The sequence below is a fragment of the Andrographis paniculata genome, unplaced genomic scaffold, assembly GCF_009805555.1.
Source record: "Andrographis paniculata isolate CXL003 unplaced genomic scaffold, ASM980555v1 Contig80END, whole genome shotgun sequence".
Classification (NCBI taxonomy): domain Eukaryota; kingdom Viridiplantae; phylum Streptophyta; class Magnoliopsida; order Lamiales; family Acanthaceae; genus Andrographis; species Andrographis paniculata.
This window is the reverse complement of record NW_026137618.1, coordinates 2547623-2567084: the sequence shown is the minus strand read 5'-3', so window position 1 is coordinate 2567084 and position 19462 is coordinate 2547623. Positions and strand designations below refer to the sequence as shown.

Genomic DNA, 19462 nt, shown 5'->3' with positions numbered 1-19462 from the left:
CTTAAACTACGCAAATTTTATACATATGAAAAACGTAAAATATCTTAAATATTTTTTTAAATAATTGATCAAATAATTTATGTTTATAGTTTTTATAACAGTTAGATAACAATTTTGTCTCAAAAAATTATAAAATAAAAGATTAATCAATTAATTATTTATTTATTTTGTTTAAAGAAATTATTTAAGATATTTAGCATTTTTTATTTATATAAAATTTGCGTAATTTATGTATTTATTTAGAATCAAAATATCAGTTTTTGATAAGAATGACGTTTCGTGTTCATTTTAGTCCGTCTCATAACAAAGTATCAATTTCTTTTTTAAGTAACGGTATTATCTATCTAACGTTACAGATGCTCTTACAACTTACAATATATTACACAAATATCATTACCTTTATATCACACAAGTTATTTTAATTATTTTTATTTTATTTCTACTATATTTGATATAATATTAATATTTTTAAAATTACGTGCAAAAATAAATAAATATTTAATTATGCGACGGAGGGAGTATAATTTACGACGATAAACATTAATATTCGCTAACTTTAGTCGTCCCTATTTGGGCAAGAATCAAAACCATTAAACACTGCTACTTGACATTCTCTTTTCGCATTTATTCTTCTGTCATCACATAACGCGCACGTGTGTGGGGTGGCCGCACTGATTTTGCTTTATTTCATCCAAAAAAAAGTTAGAATGGAATTCAAAATGAATTCATGTCCATCTTTTTGTCCCGTAACAAAATATTAATTTTTTTTTTTTATTTTAGCATGTTTTATAATATTATGTATCTAATATTGCAAATACCCTTACAATTTATAATATATTATATAAATATCATTACATTTATATCACACATACTAACAAGGTTATTTTAATTATTTTTACTTTATTCATACTATATTCCAATATAATAGTAATATTTCTAAAATTACGTATAAAAAACAAATGAATATTTATTTATGGGACGAAGGGAGAAGTTGAAACTCAATCACCTTTTCATAAAATTAAACTTCTTGTTTTCGTATTTTATTCACCGAAAAGAGGTTCTGCCCGTGAGACGCAAAATGCATAAAGTAAGAATACCAATACTAATGTGCCGCAACTTTTGTTAGCTTGATTATGCATAATATTTGGTATCTTTTCTACAATGGAGTTTTAATTCAGGTAGTTCGGATTAGAAATCTAAAATTTTGGATAGTATTTTATATTTTCCGACTCGACCTAAAACTTTTCAAGCACTGGAAATGTAAGGTACCCGATATCTTTGAATTTGGATACCTTAATTTTTTATTTTTTTATTTTTACTTTGATTTTATTTTTATGTTAAAAAGATAGTTCTACTATATTTTAAATATAAATAAACTATTTCATGCATATAAAATTATTAGTGTTAAATTTTTAACTATGAATAACTCAAAAGTTATAAATATATAAAATAACATATAATGATGTAAATGTATAATTATAAATTTAAAATTTTCCATTGTTAGATAAAATTGAGTGTGGTATCTTAAACTTTTAGTATATCTTAATTATTTAAAATTAGAGAAATAATAAAAAAATTATTTAATAATATTATTAATATAATATTCAATCAATGTATATATATTGTAAAAATATGAAATAAATATAATATACATTGTATTAAAAATCTTATAATCTCACTCTTACCCCAACTAATTACTATTATAAATAATAACCTATGGAAAAATATAACATTAAAACAAATTCGACTACCCGATCGGGTTTTAGGTATAAAAATCTATACCCAATGCCTGACCTAATTTATTTTATCGGGTACCAAAAATCCAAAATTTATGTTTTTGTAAAAAGACACAGACTCCATTAATCCAAATCCAATTGGATTAGGTCAGACCCTAACTACCCGACCCGAATGTCCACCACTAATTTTAGGACAAGATTAAATATTTATGCAAACTTTCCTTTTTTCTAAAAAAAAAGAAGTAATAGTCATATTGAAAATAACTCTGACATAATTACTATTTTCAATATTTTATCACTTTAGAAAAACTAACAATTGTTAAATCTTGCAAATTTCAAAAGAATTTATCCAAAATGGTAGAATCAACGAATTTCTGATTTGATCATTTTTTTTAATTAATACTACTAATTAGCAAATAAAAAAATTTCATTTTCCTTAATTACTATTACTAATTACAAAAGAAACTAATTAATACATACCATATATTTTAAAACTTCTAACACTTGCATCAAATAAAAATCAAATCAGATTTGATCATTTTCTTTAATTAATACTACTATTTACCAAAAAAAAATAAACTAATACAATGTTAATTAAATGACACAGATTGATTTAAAATTTTAATTTATATTTTAGGTAACTACATTAATAATTTTGTTACCATAAAAAGTCTAAATTTAATTTTATATTTTGAGAGTTTTAATATGGATACAAATAATTACTCCAAATATAAAAATAATTTATATTAAAATTAATTATCTATTTTATTAATAAAATATTAAATTAATAAAATAACTCATTCTGTTTTAAAATAAATAATTAGGAGGGGGAAAGATAATTTAATTTAATTTTTTTTTTGTTATATGGAAAATAATAATACAGTAGTATTTTTTAGTTATAAAAATTTGAAAAATTATTACCATATTTAAACCAAACTTTATAACGGTAAGGAAGAAACTAGAAAGAAGCACGAGAGAGGGATGGAAACGGAGAGAAGAGAAAGTCCAGAGAGAAGAAGAGAGGAAATCGATCATGGAAGAGACTGTCTTCCGTCGTCTACGCCGGTCCTCGGCCGGCGGGCGATCAGAGAGTACGTCGTCCCTAATCATCCGTTTTAGGTTTTTCCATTTTAAATTCAATCTGCTTCTTCATTCGATTTTTTCATTTTTCTTTAATCGAATCGGTTCGATTTTACAAGTTTCTTTTTTTGATTGCAGAAGAAGATCGAGAGAAAGGAGAAAGACCAACGCTTTGCCCGGCCTTAGTTCGTTCTGCTCTGCCCACAGGACTGCTGTAAGTTGGGTTTTCTGTTCATTTTGGATTCGATTGGTCTGCTTTTGCAATTTCTTGTTTGGGGCTCATGGACTTTATATTTCCCCCTTCCAGGATATAACTATGTGGATACATTGTTATTTCACTTGCCATCCATTACTGTTTGAACCTTGCCGAGCTTAATATTTTATTTCCTTCGTATGTGAGAACTTTGTGCCTGGAGCATTCAATATTTATATATTTTTTTCATGTGTGATGTTAAATCTAAATTGACATTCCAGAACTTGCCTCGAAATGCATGTTGAACACACATGAGGACCTGATATAAGTAAGATGATGGGGGGCATTAACTATACCTACTTGGCTTAAATTATCCTACCCAAAAATTTTATCCACTATTTAACAGTGTTGAGCCTTTTTATAATCTTTTCATTATTCAATTAATCATTAATCCTTTAGCCATATACCATTTTTTGGATTTATATCTTATATTGATCCTTGTGTCGAAGGAAGAGTGGAAGTTTTATGGCTATCACTTATATTCTTTTTGTATACAATGTAGAGAGGGAAAGTATAGCACTGTTGATGTTTACAAAAAAGAAAATAAGAAAAGGGGCTAGACCCCAACAGAAAAAAAAAAAAACAAAAAAAAACAAAGTGCTGAAAAAAAGTACAAAAAAACAAAAAGAAACAAAAAGTATTGGAGTTACGGTTACCAATATGATGTTGATTTCAGTTCTTACAAGTGATATGCTTTAATTCTTTCCATTGTTGTTTCGACACTTTTTAGCCGTTCATTATCTTCTTTCTACCTATACCTCACGTTTAAAGACCCCCTGATACTAGTCATTAGGTCCCTTTAAGTGAGTGAGATATGATTGACATGCAAGCCTATGGGATTGTCATTTTTATGATTTAACTTGAGTGCATACACTTAACCATGGTGAGGTTTGTTGAGCTCAGCTTGGTTCACTCATTATTATCCACTTAGCTGTGATGCCGGGTGAAAGATTGGAGTGCATTGTTCACGGTAAGTTAACTATACTTTAATTGAAATACTTTCAACGAATATATATTTTTCATGTATTTTATTATAAAAGAACTATTGCATTGCAACTCAGATAATTCGTTTATAAGTATGCATGGTTCTCATTAATGTTTTCTTTATAATGCAGTACCACAATGAAATGCAGTGCCTACTCAAAGAAATTAACAAAAACAAGGAGAGAGAAAAAATCAGAAAAAAAAACCGATAAAGAAAGAAATGAAAAAACGGAAAAAAAAGAGAAAAAAAAAAAAAAAATTCAATCAAAGTGCAGATATCGAACCTGTTGGGTGCTGTGAAAGAAAACATGAAAACAAAGTAGGTACATATAATTTTGTTTAATTTCACTAAATTCCATTGGTTGTTAGTTCTTTTAGTAATCACATATGGTTCTTTTACATCAACAGGAAGTAAATGAACTCATTAGGCCAAAGCATCCTTTGTCGGCCTTCATCTACTCGGACAAGTGCCAAGCTGCATTAATTGTAAAAAATAAGAACATTGTGGAGGTAAACTGGCTTAGTTTGTTTTCTACTTTTTATGTCTTTTAACTGGGTTGATTTGGAGTAGAATCAAACTAACATTTGAATTGTCTAAAACCAGATTGGATATGCAATACTTACCCAAAGAAAGTAAAAAAAAAAAAGAAAGAAAAAAAAGAAAAAAATGAAACAAAAAAGAAATCCAATCCAAATGCTCACTTCAAAAAAGAAATGAAAAAAAAAAAACAGAGAAAAAAGAAAAAGAATAGAAAGAGAAAAAAACAAAAAAAATTGGAAAAAAAGAAAGCTGTGAAAGAAAACAAGAAAAAAAAGTAAGTATATATGAATTTGTTTAGTTTTACTAAATCCTATTGGTTGTTAGTTTGTTTAATAATCATATATGGTTCTTCTACATAGATAGGAAGGAAAAGGACCCATTACAGCCGAAACATCCTATTTTGGCTTTCATCTACTCGAACAAGTGCTGAGCTACATTGATTTTAGAGAATAAGAACATTGTGGAGGTAAATTGACTTGCTTGGTTTTCTAATTTCTACTTCTTTTAAGTGGGTTTATTTGGAGTTGAATCAAACTAGTAATCATATATGGTTCCTTTGCATAGACATGAAGGAAAAGGAGTTAAGGACCCATTAAAGCTGAAACATTAATGTTGGCCTTCTTCTACTTGAACAAGTGGCAAAGCTATATTGATTGAAGAGAATAAGAATATTGTCGAGGTAAATCTAGCTTGCTTGGTTTTCTAATTTCTGTATCTTTTAAGTGGGTTGGTTTGGAGTTAAATAAAACTAATATTCTAATTGTCTAAAACCAGATTGTGAAGACTGCCGGTGAGGGATGAACATGAAGGATACGCTTCAAAAGTATGGTCTGGCTAATTTGTTGAAGTTAAGAAGAGATAATCATCCTCTTTTGGATGCCAAAGCTAAAAAGGTAAGTGTTTGGGCAGGAGATGGTTTATCATTGGCTTATTTTTGTGTTACAGTTTGCAAGTTTGTGTTTTTCTTATTGCTATTCTTACTGTATGATTTTGTAAAGAGATTAAAAATAAAAGGTTAAAAAAAAAAGAGCTGGAAAAGGAAAAAAATTGAAAAACAAATGGAAAAAAAATGAAAAAAAAAAAAAAAAATAAAGAGAAAAAATGAGAAAAAGTGAAGGAGAGAAGAAGAAAACTGAAAAAAAAGCCAACCTGATGTTGACTTCAAGGAGATGTTGAACCTGCTGGCAACAAAATGGAAGACAATTAGAGAAGTCGCGAAAGAAAACAAGAAAACAAAGTAAGTAATTTTTTTAGGTTTACTAAATTCCATTGGTTGTTAGTTTGTTCAATAATCTTGTTTTTTGACGTTGGCAGGAAGGAAAAGAACTCATTAAGTCGGAACATCCTATATCATACTGATTGTAGAGAGGTAAAATTGGAAAATTGGCATGTCTGGTTTCATGATCTCTACATCTTTTAAGTGGGTTGATTTGGAGATGAGACTGATATTTGAATTGTTGAAAAATAGGTTGTGAAGACTGCTGATGAGGGTTGGACATGCAGGACTTATCCAAGGAAAAAAAAAAAAAAACAAGAACGAAAAAAGAAGAAATACAAAGAGAGAAGGAAAGCATCAAATGCTGAAATGTTGCGCACTTATGCTACTGGCCTGCTGGCTGCATGCCTGAAGAAGTATATTTCGAGATTGTTATTTTCACTTTACTATTGTTTTCTTTTTCCCCTCTCATAATTTCCTTTTGAATGTTGCTTTTTCAGTGGTGGTCAGCTAGTGGAAGATGTGTTGACATCTGGTTTATCAGCTAAACTAATGTGATATCTAGAGTACGGGTTTTTGGCGACACAAACACATACCAAAAGGATTCTAATGTATCGTCTTGACAACAAAAGGGGGTCCAGCATGGCTCTAAAGGCCAAAGAGGATGGCAGGGGTAGGTCAAAGCAAGTGACAGAGAGTTATCACATGGATACAGAGAGTATCAGAGCCTATCCTACTGAGAGTGAACGTGTTAAAGATCCCACATCTATGGACAACCTTGATGGATGAACGTGATAAAGATCCCACATCTATGGGGATGTGTACTGGGGTGATGAGGAACATCTTGATCCTGAGGTTGATGCATATGTTGCTGAAGCAGATAGTGACGAGAAGTGCAATATTAGGGAACTCTGCCAGTCAAAAGAAAAACCTGGTGGAAAATCTCATAGGGAAGAAGACTTTGAAGGAGTATTGATCGCAATCAAGAGGTAGGCCCAATGAAGGAGTTTCTGAGAATGCCTCTCCAGGTTCTGCCATTAGATCTGGAGTGGGACGGAATGGGAAAGAAAAGAGTCCGGTGAGAAGTCAAGAACCGAGAAAAGCTTTTGATGCTAAAAATGGTTTAGGTAGAAACAATGGCGATTCTTTCATCCTTGCAAGGGATGATACTGATGATTGCTTCCAACAATGCAAGGTTGGCTCCAAAGACATTACAGAGGTTGGTTTGAAAGCAATCAGAGCTGCTGTGCCGAAGCAAGAACAGCCCATGCACTTGCCTGTGCCATTAAGGCTGCAGGTACTGCTGCTGCTGAGGTCGTTAAGACAGCTGATTAGAGGTGAGCAGGTTCTCTCACCTTTCTAGGTTCTTGTTGAATGATTGTTTCTCATGAACTTATTTGTGCATTTCTTTAGTGCAGGAATACAAGAAGACGAATGATGAAGAAGCTATTGTGGTTGATGCATCCAGAACTTCATCCCACTGTTATGGATGCTGCTAGTGCAGTTGCTCTTGCAAGGTTGGTGGTCCTATGCTTCATGAGAGGTCTTTTACTGATGAAAAGACTCCTTGCGACTCCTAGAAATGCCCATACATATGAGGGATTCTTCCTGCTTATGAACTATTGGGTCATTTCAGGTAGTTTGTCCTGCCCATATTTTTTGTTGTTTCCACTTGCACTAAATTCTTTAAACACATTTTGGCATGATTTGGTTGTTTACTCTTTATTTTCTAGCTGCTTTGTATCATTTGTTGAGGATGGTTATTGATTCACTCCATACTTTTGCAGGTGATAATGGAGCGTGTTTGTTCTCTTCAGCCAAGCTTTACCCTCGATATATATATATATATATATATTTGGCTGCATAACCTCTTGGCTATCTACTTTGATTATATATATTGTGATCCAATCTGGAAAAACATTGGATAATACAGGCATAATGTTCATACCTGACCTTAATCTTGTCAGATTTGTACATGCTCTTTTTGAGATTATATTATGTTCCATTATGGGCGTGCAAGTACTATAGCAGCTAGTGATGCAGCCACCCCCACTTTGAGACGCATTAAAAGGGCATTCCTGCTGCTACTCCAGTTTCTTATCATTCCAGGTATTTGATAATCATTCTTGCCTAGATATATGGATCATGGTTTTTGTTTAATTTTCTGTTGATCAACACCACCTTATCCATACATATTTCAGGGTTTATCCATGAGCACCTTCAATCATCTGGATTAGCTGAGTGTGCATCTTTGCTTCTCAAAGAGGTTAAGTTATCACCAATTGGCTGCTCCATCATCCTTAGCACAACATGCATCTCGGCAGGAGTTGTCATCAATACAAATGCAATGGCCATCTGAATGAGCAACTTGTGGATTCTTGTTGGATAGACCATAAACAACAAAGCAAGCTTTTGTTCACAAAATGTTTCTGTAGGTGGAGATGTTTCGGGAACACCATTAGTGTCTACTAGCGAAGTCAAGTAGCGACCCAGACAATCAGATAAGAACTCCAATAGCGTTGCCAACGGAATGGAAATTAACAGACATGAAGGAAAATGGGTTTGGATCATTGGCAAAGCTGGTGAACGTACACTCAGACCATATCGATTCGAACTTGTTATGCACACCGTCTGTTGAGAGTTTGTTAACCAGTCCGACGTATTTATCCTCATGTCTGCCCTGAGCCAAGCATTCAATGTTTGCAGCACTGCGATCAGATTCATCCCGGCATTAAATCCTTGTGTATGATGATATGCAGTCTTGTCGATTGGATCTGACACTGACTGATACTTCTAATAACCCATCCCGACATGATCATGGATATGATCATGCATATTGACTCAATGCTGCTTTGGAATGGAGTTCTGTGGGATCGCAGGATCAATCTATCGATTTTATCAATTTACTGCCTATGATGGTGGGGGCTTCCCTTCTGCTGGGAATGAGGTATTTGTAATGTTAATTATATTATGATTTAAAGTTTTAATTTAAACTTGTAATAAATTCCTTGATATGAACAAAGATTTTCGATATCCAAGATGAGATGCATGCTTCTGCTGGATGAAATCGGAAGGCGCAAGCCAATAGATGATGACTCTGGTAACTTCTATCTTCAGGTATTGCTATTTATTTATTTTTAACATTAATATACTCCATCATATAGGGCCTTAAGATTTGAGTAGATGCTCACACTCTTTCGTTAAACATGATGAGAATGTGCTTTGTGTGTTTGTTTTTCGTTTAACTATATAAGCATATGCATACATTTTGTGGTCAAAATAGTAGAGTCATATATTTATATTAGTTTTGGGAGAAGTCGGAATGGATCCTGCAATTGTTCGTTAGGATTGTATATATATATATATGAAATTTAGGGTAGGATTGTATCCAGTTGGCTGTAGAGTGGGTTTTTACCCTCTGTCAAAACTTAGCTGCTATGCATTTGTTCTTTTTTAGAAAAGCTAACTTTTATCCTCAATTTCTCTTTCTGCAGAAGAACGAAGAATTTTTCGAATTGATATCTTCAAAATTTCTAGCTGAACGCAGCTATTGCAAGGCTTATTTACAGTTGTTTGTTAACTTATTAATCTATTTGTATGTATTGCAGACTCGTCCAGTTGAGCGCTATTTGCATGATTTACTCCAATATAGACTCGGTGTATTGCAGGTTGTAACTTTGGTTGCAAATCTATTGTGACTGCTACATTGACCAATGATTGGGTTGGTATAGCTGTCATTTTGAATGCTGCAAATGGTGCTGGTTTTGTTGAAGCTGAGGTAATTTTGCACATCAACCGTATGGTTTATTTTATGTGCCTCAATTATCTTTGAAAATTTTCATTATAAAAATTTTAAATAGTTCTGCTCATTATTTTTTTATTATTTTTAAATTCTAGCGTGGGAACATGTGCAGTTATTGCAATAGGGCAATTTGATCACAAAAAATGAAATAGTCGTAGTACTATAGAGCATCAATTTGATCCCAACAAAATGAAAAAAAATTACATACCAGTCCTCGTAATGCTTGTCCTTTTGCCCCTCTAACTCCCATTTTGCCCACATGTTCTTGATCAACCTCAAGTATAGATAATTATTACAATAATTAGCATACATATTGCATGTATACATGTACTAAAAAAATGTATATCTTTTATGATTATGCATGTGTTATCAATTGGCTAGATGTACTCAAAGTTTCTATTTTGTCTTAATTTATGTCTAATATGGATAGACAAAAGTTTACGATTTTGTTCGGACTATGTGGTTGCTTTTGTTGGATGCATCTTTTTGGAATTTGTGTTTTTGCATATTTATTTTAATTGTGTGATATGCGTACCCAATGCTTGTGTTTTTGCTTTATTTACGTGTTTGATATTAGTAAAAGTTTGTAGGTTTGTTAGACAATGTGGTTGCACGTGTTTGATATCAATAAAAGTTTGTAGGTTTGTTAGACCATGTGGTTGCTTTGAGGACTATTGTACATCTTTTATGACTGTACATGTCTTATCCATTGGGAGTAGTTCTATCCGAAGTTTGTATTTTTCTTTTAATTATGTGTCTGATATTATTTGAGGTAGGTAGACACGGTAAAAGTAAAAGTTTGAATTTTTATTTGAACTATGTGGTAGCTTTTCGTTGGGGGCATGTATGCCCTAAAGGTTGTGTATTAGTTTGGAATGTGTAGTTTTTTGTATTTGTGATGATGAGTATTTATTTTAATGTTTATTAATTTGAGTGCCTTGTAAGCTCGTAACAAGATTGGTTGTTTGCTTATTGTATGCTTTGAGGGCATGTACACTCAAAACATTCTATAACTTTTAATGATTGTGCATGTCTTATCTATTGGGGTAGTTGTATCTGATGTTTGTAATTTTGTTTTTAATTACATGTTTGATTATCATTTGTGGTAGATACGGTAAAAGTAAAATTTTGTATTTTTTATTCAAACTACATTATTGCTTTTTGTTGGAGGGTTGCATGTTAATTGTGTGCTTATTACGTAATAAGATGTGTGCTTATTGTATGTTTTGAGCACCTTTAGCACAACACCTATATTATCCATACTTCAGGCTTATCCATGGCAATCTGGATTAGCTGAGAATGCGGAAATTAACAGACATGAAGGAATGGGTTTGGATCATCGGCAAAACTGGTGAACATACACTCAGACCACCTGGTTTTTCAACATCAAATTCTGCTCGTAGAAGTGGTCTGCTGGTTGATTCGAACATACACTGAGGGCGAGGAAGACGAGATGATAATGACAGTGTGGTTCTTGAATCTTTCAGCAGCGATGATCTTCTGTGATCGATCCTTCTTAAAGCTGCAATCCTGCAGCTGATGGCATAGCTGAAACTCTGGCCTTCCTTGGCTGCTCCATCATCTTTAGCACAACACGCATCTGGGTAGGAGTTGTCATCAATACAAATGCAATGGCCATCTGAATGAGCAACTTGTGGATTCCTGTTGGATAGACCAAACCTATTCCAGCTCAATCTCTGCTGCTCGTAGTTCCTCGAAAAATCTGGACAACCCGGTGCCCATAAACAACAAACCAAGCTTTGGTTCACAAAATGTTTCTGTAGGTCGAGATGTTTCAGGAGCACCATTAGTGTCTATTGGGAAATCAAGTAGCGAGGTCCTCAGCGGCTCACTTTAGATTCAATTTCTGTTCAATATACAACATTACCTCGTTTTTTGTTCTTGCATCTTCATGTCTGCCCTGAGCCAAGCATTCAATGTTTGCAGCACTGTGATCAGATTTATCCTGGCGTTAAATCCTTGTGTATGATATCCGGTCTTGTCAATTGGATATGACACTGACTGATACTTCTAATAACCCGTCCGGACATGATCATGGATGTGATCATGCATATTCTTTTGTTCACTTTAACCCATCCGACTAAATGCTGCTTTGGAATGGAGTTTTGTGGGATCGCAGGACCAATTCATCGATGGAATGAGATATTTGTAAATGTTAATTATATTATGAACAAAGATTTTCGATATCCAAGATGAGATGCATGCTTCTGCTGTACGAAATCGGAAGGCGCAAGCCAACAGATGATGACTCTGGTAACTTCTATCTTCATAGTATTGCTATTTATTTATTTTTAACATTAATATACTCCATCATATAGGGCCTTAAGATTTGAGTAGATGGTCACACTCTTTCGTTAAGCATGATGAGAATGTGCTTTGTGTGTATGAGAATGTGCTTTGTGTGTTTGTTATTCGTTTTACTATATGAGCATATGCATACATTTTGTTGGTAAAAAAAATGGTAGATTCCCACTGTTTTATTTTACCAGTTTGGCATAGGTTATTGTTATCTTTTTATATTTTATTCTAGTTTCTTTCCAGCACTAGATGTCATACGGTTTTCAAATTTATGTTCCATGGTCTCACACTGTGTATTATTTGTTGGGGGCCAGTGTGCCCCAAATGCTCATAGCTGTTTTAATTGCTTGCATATATATATATATATATATATATCTTAGTATGTGTTCGAAAGCATGTGACAATATTATTTATGTTATAATGGTATGTTTTGAGGGAAAGTGACTAAAGATTTGTATATCTTTTATGACTATGCATGTCTTGTCAATTGGGTAGATGTACTCAAAGTTTCTATTTTGTTTTAATTCGTGTCTAATATGGATAGACTAGGTAACTAAAAGTTTACGTCTTTTTTCGGACTATGGTGGTTGCTTTTGTTGGGTGCATTTGTTTGGAATTTGTGTTTTTGCGTATCTATTTTAATTGTGTGATATGCGTATCCAATGTTCGTGTTTTTGCATTAATTACGTGTTTGAAATCAATAAAAGTTTGTATTTTTGTTAGACTATGTGGTTGCTTTGAGGGCATGTATGGCCTAAAGATTGGATATGTAATTTTTTGTATTTATGATTATTGTTGCATATTTATTTTAAGTGTGTGTAAAACATTGCACATATTTTATGGTTATACATGCCTTCTCGGTTGGGGTAGACTAATTTTTTATGGTTATACATGCCTTATCTATTGGGGTAGACTCACGCAATGCTTTTATTTTTATTTTAATTATGTGTTTGATATTGTTTGGAGAAAACACAGTAAAAATAAAACGTTTCATTTTTATTTGAACTATGTGGATGATTTTTTTTTTGAGATTGCATATTTGTTTGAATTTTTTATATTTGTGGTTGTTGTTGTGTATTTATTTTTGTTGTATTGTACACCTTTATATGATTGTGCATGTCTTATCAATCTATCTCTTATCTATCTATCTTTTATTATTGTGATTTTTTGTAGTTGTTGCGTATTTATTATAATTGTATACTTATTACTTAGAGTCCCCTAAAGCATGTAATAAAATTGGGTAAGGCCATGTGTATTCAAACTATTGTACATCTTTTATGATTGTGTATATCTTATCCATTGGGGGTAGCTCTATCCGAAGTTTGTATTTTGGTTTGAATTTTGTGTCTGATATTATTTGAGGTAGACACGGTAAAAGTAAATATTTGAATTTTTATTTGAACTATGTAGTTGCTTTTTGTTGGGGGCATGTATGCCCTAAAGGTGGGTGCGTATTTGTTTGGAATTTGTAGTTTTTTATATTTGTGGTGATGCATATTTATTTTAGTATATATTAATTGAAGCGCTTTGAAAGTTCGTAACAAGATTTGTTGTTTGCTTATTGTATGTTTTGAGGGCAAGTAAACATTGTATATCTTTTATGATTGTGTGCATGTCTTATCTACTGGGGTAGTTGTACCCGACTTTTGTAATTTTCTTTTATTTACATGTTTGATTATTATTTGGGGTAGATCAGGCAGAAGTAAAATTTTGTAGTTTTTATTCAAACTATATTATTGCTTTTTGTTGGTGACATGTGCCTTAAAGGTCGCATCTGTTTGGAATATGTGCTTGTTTATATTTGTGGTTGTCGTGTATTTATTTTAATTATGTGCTTATTAATTGGGTAATAAGATTAGTTGTGTGCTTATTGTATGTTTTAATGACAAGTATAATTAAAATATTTACATATTTCTATAGTTGTGTATGTCGTCTTATCTATTGGGGAAAATTTAACCATCAATCTATGGTTATGCGGACAAAACTCATTGTTGTCACGTGTGCACAAGCTTGAATCCAAATAATTGTTTGAAGCATATATGACGCCATCCTTAGCATTATATGATCTATAGGCCTCATTTTTTTTTCCAAAAGTAGTAAAACCTACGTAAGCATTATATGATCTATAGGCCTCAATTTTTTTTTTCCAAAAGTAGTAAAACCAACGTAATGATGGATCAAACGTTGGTGCCAAAATGAATATCATTTGGGATACTCGTCTTTCAAATGGCTCAAAGATATCCAAACAAGAGAATTAAACTACCAAACTTTTGTTAGCTTTATTATGGAGTTCAGTGGCGGAGCCAGGAGGTTGAAACTGGGGGGCAAAGGGAAGGTCGGATGGACCTCCGGATTTCACATAGCTCTGCTCCAACAAGGAAATTTAAGGGGCAGTCGCCATGTTTGGTCAATATATAGCTTTGCCATGATGTATGATAGTTTTTGTAGCCATCCAAAAATGTTTAGTTCTTTTCTCCAAACATTATTTTTTTTAAAAAAAAAAAAATACTTGCAATTATTTTTATTTTGAGAATATTTCGACTTTATAAATTCTTAATTTTTTGTTTTGTAAGTAGTTTTGCTTGAACAAAAAATTTCTCGAGTTGTGAGTAGTTTCCATTCATCTTCATACAGGAAGCATTTTTTTTTTTTTTATGCATGTGTTCTGCCCAATGGGCAACACGGAACAACCTAGTAGTCATAATGATTCGACTTCTCTTATGATTCCTTAAAAATCCTTCATGGATTAATAAAAATATTTGTAGTATCTAGGTGTGAAGGTGTCGATCCACAAACAAAACATGAAGCATGTAAAGCATAAATGCCCGTAGAAAATATAGATATTTCTATTTTTATCGGCTCAAACACTAGCTATACGTTTCTTTTTTACTAAGTTTGAGTTTATTACACATTAGAAGACCTTAAAACTTACATTTATTTACATAAATACTATTGCATCAAATTAAAACATAAAGATACAAAAGTACCCCTAACACAATTTAAATACTATACCTATTGCCTTAATACAAAATTATGGTACTTAACCACTATTCACTGTTTCGAAAAATTTTAAATTCAAAACAACCCAAATAACATATTAATACATTCTAGGATGCCGCATCAAATAAAGACATATCACAGTGGAACTCGAACATGAGATGGTCGTTTAAAAGCTTAATCTGTTAGTAATATGCATACCAGAGTCAACCAAGATGTACCAAGTTGAACACGGCAGTGGATCCCCTGAATAATATTGATTGTATAAATGCTTGTTTGTGTTTAAATGCGCCATTTCACGACAGGGCATCCCCTGAATAATATTGATTGTATAAATGCTTGTTTGAATTGAAATGATTTTTATGCAAGATAAATAAATGTTCTTTTGAATGAAAAGTATTTTAAAGATGAACCTAATAATAAGATGAATATAAAAGATTTGAGTACCTTTGGATTGTATTTCCGGACAAGAGTTGGGTTCGGATGAATGGAGAAAGCTCGATAGTTTATCTGTAACATAGTTTATCTATGTTTTCGATTTCTTTTATTATTACTTTTTGATGACGTGGACCCGCAGTCATCCACCCCACACCATCTGGCCATTCCTTACATGACCGAGTTCTTTTATTTTTTTCTTTTTAAAGAAATAGTTTTAAGTTTATTTTAAAATTTCCGATGTGTTTGTTTGGAGGTTTGCATTTTGGATTGAAATTTGAATAATAAAAAATTTGAATTGAAATATTTATAGGATGTGATATTTTTTAAGAGAATTTTTTTTTTGTATAGTGGAAATCTTCCAAAATCGTTGAAACAAACACATCTACCGTTTTGTCATATGGTTCAAACTAGGCAAGGTCATCATCATAGTGTAAGATTAGCACACAATAAATATATGCTATTATTAATTTCAATACAATAAATATATTCATGTACTATGAAAACATATATTTTCTTTATGTTTTATATGTTACGATTGAGACTAATCAATGCTATATATGCTGATTTTTCCCGGCCAACATTATAACCATCTCTTAGGGAGTGATTAGTCCTCACAATGATGAATTTTATTCTAGGATTGACTACTTACAAGTAGATATTTGAAACTACATCAACGACAATATCTCTAGTCTCATCTTACAAACATTTACGTAGCTTGGTAAATCTACTATAACGTTCGCAAGAATTATTACAAGTGCCCTCCCGGCTATTGATACGTTAGAGGGCATATATGGTTGAGATATTTTAGATATTTAGTTTAGATTTAGTAGTTTTAGATTTAAATTTGACCTTATCTTATTTAGATTTTAGTATATCGAGTCTATATATTACGCTTTTTTTTTTTTTTTTTTTATATTTTTATAAATAACAATGCAATTTTCTTAACTCCTTAGACAAAACCCAACACAACATAAGGAGTGATGTTGACTTACTGGAGAAGGTTTATTGAAAACCACAATGGACAAATTATATATATATTTCTATATGTATATATATATATATATATATATATGGAAGATAAAGAAATAACTACAACTTCAAAAGTGTAGCAAAATTAGGCTTCTTATACATAACTAACATTTACTCATTTGGCACTGGTCATTTTTGAACAAACATCATATCAAATACAATTTTTTCTCTTATAAACATTAAATTAAATATTAAATATTTACTTTTTTTCAAACTTCGAAAATTCCGAAAGTTTCCAAAAATTTATACATGTCTAAACGGACATTTGCATGCATGGCAAGGACGTCGAACGCTGAAGCTTACATACACATAAGCAGGTGCCACGTTAATTTTTATTTTTTGTTTTTAAAATAAATGAACTTTAAAATATGGAACAAAAATATTAGTTTCATTGAAAACCCACATGAAAGCTTCTAAATATTCTTTTTCTTCAAATTTTTAGATCTTATTTATTTAATGTTGAGTATAGTTTAAAGAAAACAAACAATGGAGAAACTGTAGTGCATTTGTTTATACTATATTTGTCGTAACTCAGACAAGTTGTTTAAAATTTTAGTGGTTTCAATTTTAATTTGCTTTTGTAGCTTACAACTATTTAAATTTGAGGTTCAACATATTATATCATACACGGGTATGGCAAGATTTGAGATCTAATTTAAATAAGAGTTTTGATTTTATTTTGGATTAGGTTGGGTCCAAGTGACATATCCGAAAATTGGAATACTCACTACAAGAAAAAATTATTTTTGTAACAAAATTTTTTGTCTCTAAATCTACTTTTTCAGTTACTAATAACATTAGAGACGGAATTAGTAATAAAATTACATTAGCTACGTAAACTTTAGGGACGAAATTCTGTTACAAATATATTATTTTTTTGTAGTGACTTGACATATTTAGTGCTAAATTTCTATTATTTTAGAATAAAATTATGTAATATATTCTAAACTTCATTTTAATAATAAATCAAAATTTTATTCTATGATGCGATGTAAAGCCAAGTTGAAGTCAGAAATGTACATCCAACTTCTCAAGCGTCTGTCCGTACAATTTATTGGTCTGCGTGCTAGAATTTTGATCTATTTTTTATGTACTTTTGTATATTATCTCTGTTACACACATGAAAATACTAGTGAAGATATCTAATTTTGCTGCTTCCACATAGATTATTTTGATCGAACTGGTTCACCTAATCTTCACATTCTTGTTTACTTTCTTGATTGTTCTTGATTTCCTAAATTCCGCAAGACTTTATTATCAGTGCTCTACTACTATTAATTGCATATTTAAGTGTAATGAAAGCTTAGTGTACCTACAGAAGAAAGCTTCGAAAAACAAAAAACATGTTTTGTTTTGTAGAATTGCTCGCAAGGTAATGTTATTCTCAATCTTGTTAGCACACTCTCTTTGAATGCATTTCAAATAATCTCCATGGTCATATTAAAATTTAATTTCTATTTTCATAATGTTAACTGTGATAATGAATTGTGTGTTAGAGTTTTTTAAGTTTATATACAATCGTAAATTAATTATGAAACAGTTTTATATTTAATTAAAAAATTTAATTGGCATAAATAGAAGAACATTATTTCAGAAAAAAAAAAAATCACAAATTTTTTAATTAAATTGTACATAAAATGCACTTATGTTTCACCAATTCATTCAAAATACACTTATGTTTCACTTGCCTTTGTATCTATTCCCTTCTAAAATTACTAAGATTTGTCCATTTTTTTTACTTATTAGGACTACATTTAATTTTAAATTTGTGTTCAAATAATTATTTGAATACATGCTCAATGTTGAAAATTTATTTATTTATTTATTTATTTCACTTTCATAATCTTTTGTCGACAGACAATGTACAACTCCATGGGTGGATTCCTTTTGAATTTCGAGAATCAAATGCAAAACAATCTTCAATGCCTAGACCGTCAAAATGAAAACATAGTGAAAAAGGAGTGTCTCATGGGTCCAAAATTAATACCACCATTTCCCAGTGCAACTAACAACATAACATAGATAGCCTGCCAAAATGGCTTTCAAAGCTTATCATAAAGGCATTGCTAGTATTTGAGAAATGTGCAATACATCAAGGCTAAACCAATCATAATGTGATGTCTCGGCTTTCCGGTATTGCATTGGATCGGGTTTTAACTCAGGACATGATGTCCTCCGATCCCAATTCGAAAGCATCTCCGTAACAATGTCATCCTTCTAGTGGATGAAGCGAGACAGATTAATTTGTTCAAAATTTAAGTTACATAATAGTACTTCATTTTAATGTCATGTTTACTTTACCAAGGTGTCATACAATGTTTAGTGCTAAATTTACTTCATTTGGTATTGCAGCATTCAAAGTAATTTCTATCATCATATCAGATTTATGCAATTGTATATAAAATCCACATAGGTTTCACCAAAACATGCACAATACACACTTGATCATACTTGCCTTTGTATCTATTCCATTGTATATATGGTGACTAACATTTGTGCATTTTCACTTATTTGGACTACATTAAATTTTAAAGTAAGTGTTTGATTAATTATACCATGGTCAATTGCAAACTTTTTTAAATTTTAATATTTCAGTTTCATAATCTTTGGAGGAGGAACAATATATAACTTCTTGTGTATGCACATGGAATTCAGGAATCAAGTTCGGAGCAATCTTCAATGTCTAGAACATCGAAATGAATGTGTAGTCGAAAAAGGAGTGCCTCACCCCTTCCCAAGTTAATATTACGGATAGTTACCTTTCAATTCCCATTAATGGACATTAGTTTTTAATTGATCAGAATGTTGTGCTTACATTGAAGTTACATTATTCTCATAATATTAATAAAAGATTATATTCAATAAAATATAATATTTATGTTGGAACTTTGTCGTGTTAAATTGTTGAGATGAGAAAATAAAGCAAATGAATCTAAGTTGATTCCATTACTTTGATAGGATTTGGTTCTACGATTTGATTGAGAGTATTGTGTTGTTCAAACCTATGGCGCAATCTCCCCTAAGAAAATTCGTCGATTTCTGCCGTTACTTCCACGATGAGATCTGA

At 31.6% G+C, this 19462-nt stretch overlaps 1 protein-coding gene across 3 annotated transcripts; it reads left to right on the top strand.

Moving 5' to 3' along the window:
• Positions 1-5650: 5650 nt before the first annotated feature.
• On the top strand, positions 5651-11718 carry LOC127241143 (uncharacterized). 3 transcript variants are annotated; one of them, XR_007836472.1, is made up of 8 exons: positions 5651-5831; positions 5909-5963; positions 6063-6226; positions 6311-7147; positions 7229-7446; positions 7598-7919; positions 8012-9588; positions 10881-11718. XR_007836472.1 is itself a non-coding variant. In XM_051260060.1 (5 exons), exons 1-4 carry the CDS (start codon positions 5764-5766, stop codon positions 6366-6368), a joined length of 345 nt encoding a protein of 114 aa, XP_051116017.1. In that variant the 5' UTR covers positions 5653-5763; the 3' UTR covers positions 6369-7147; positions 7229-7473. The 3 variants fall into 3 exon arrangements, 1 of the variants encoding a protein (XP_051116017.1); XR_007836473.1 differs by having other exon boundaries at positions 7224-7446; XM_051260060.1 differs by lacking the exons at positions 7598-7919; positions 8012-9588; positions 10881-11718 and having other exon boundaries at positions 5653-5831; positions 7229-7473.
• The last annotated feature ends 7744 nt before the right edge of the window (positions 11719-19462 follow it).

Coding starts and splice junctions, on each gene's coding strand:
- LOC127241143 (XM_051260060.1), top strand. CDS start 5,764: ATGTTGAACCTGCTGGCAACAAAATGGAAGACAATTAGAGAAGTCGCG. Junction 5,832..5,908: donor AAAGAAAACAAGAAAACAAA/GTAAGTAATTTT, acceptor TGACGTTGGCAG/GAAGGAAAAGAACTCATTAA. Junction 6,227..6,310: donor CTGGCTGCATGCCTGAAGAA/GTATATTTCGAG, acceptor TTGCTTTTTCAG/TGGTGGTCAGCTAGTGGAAG.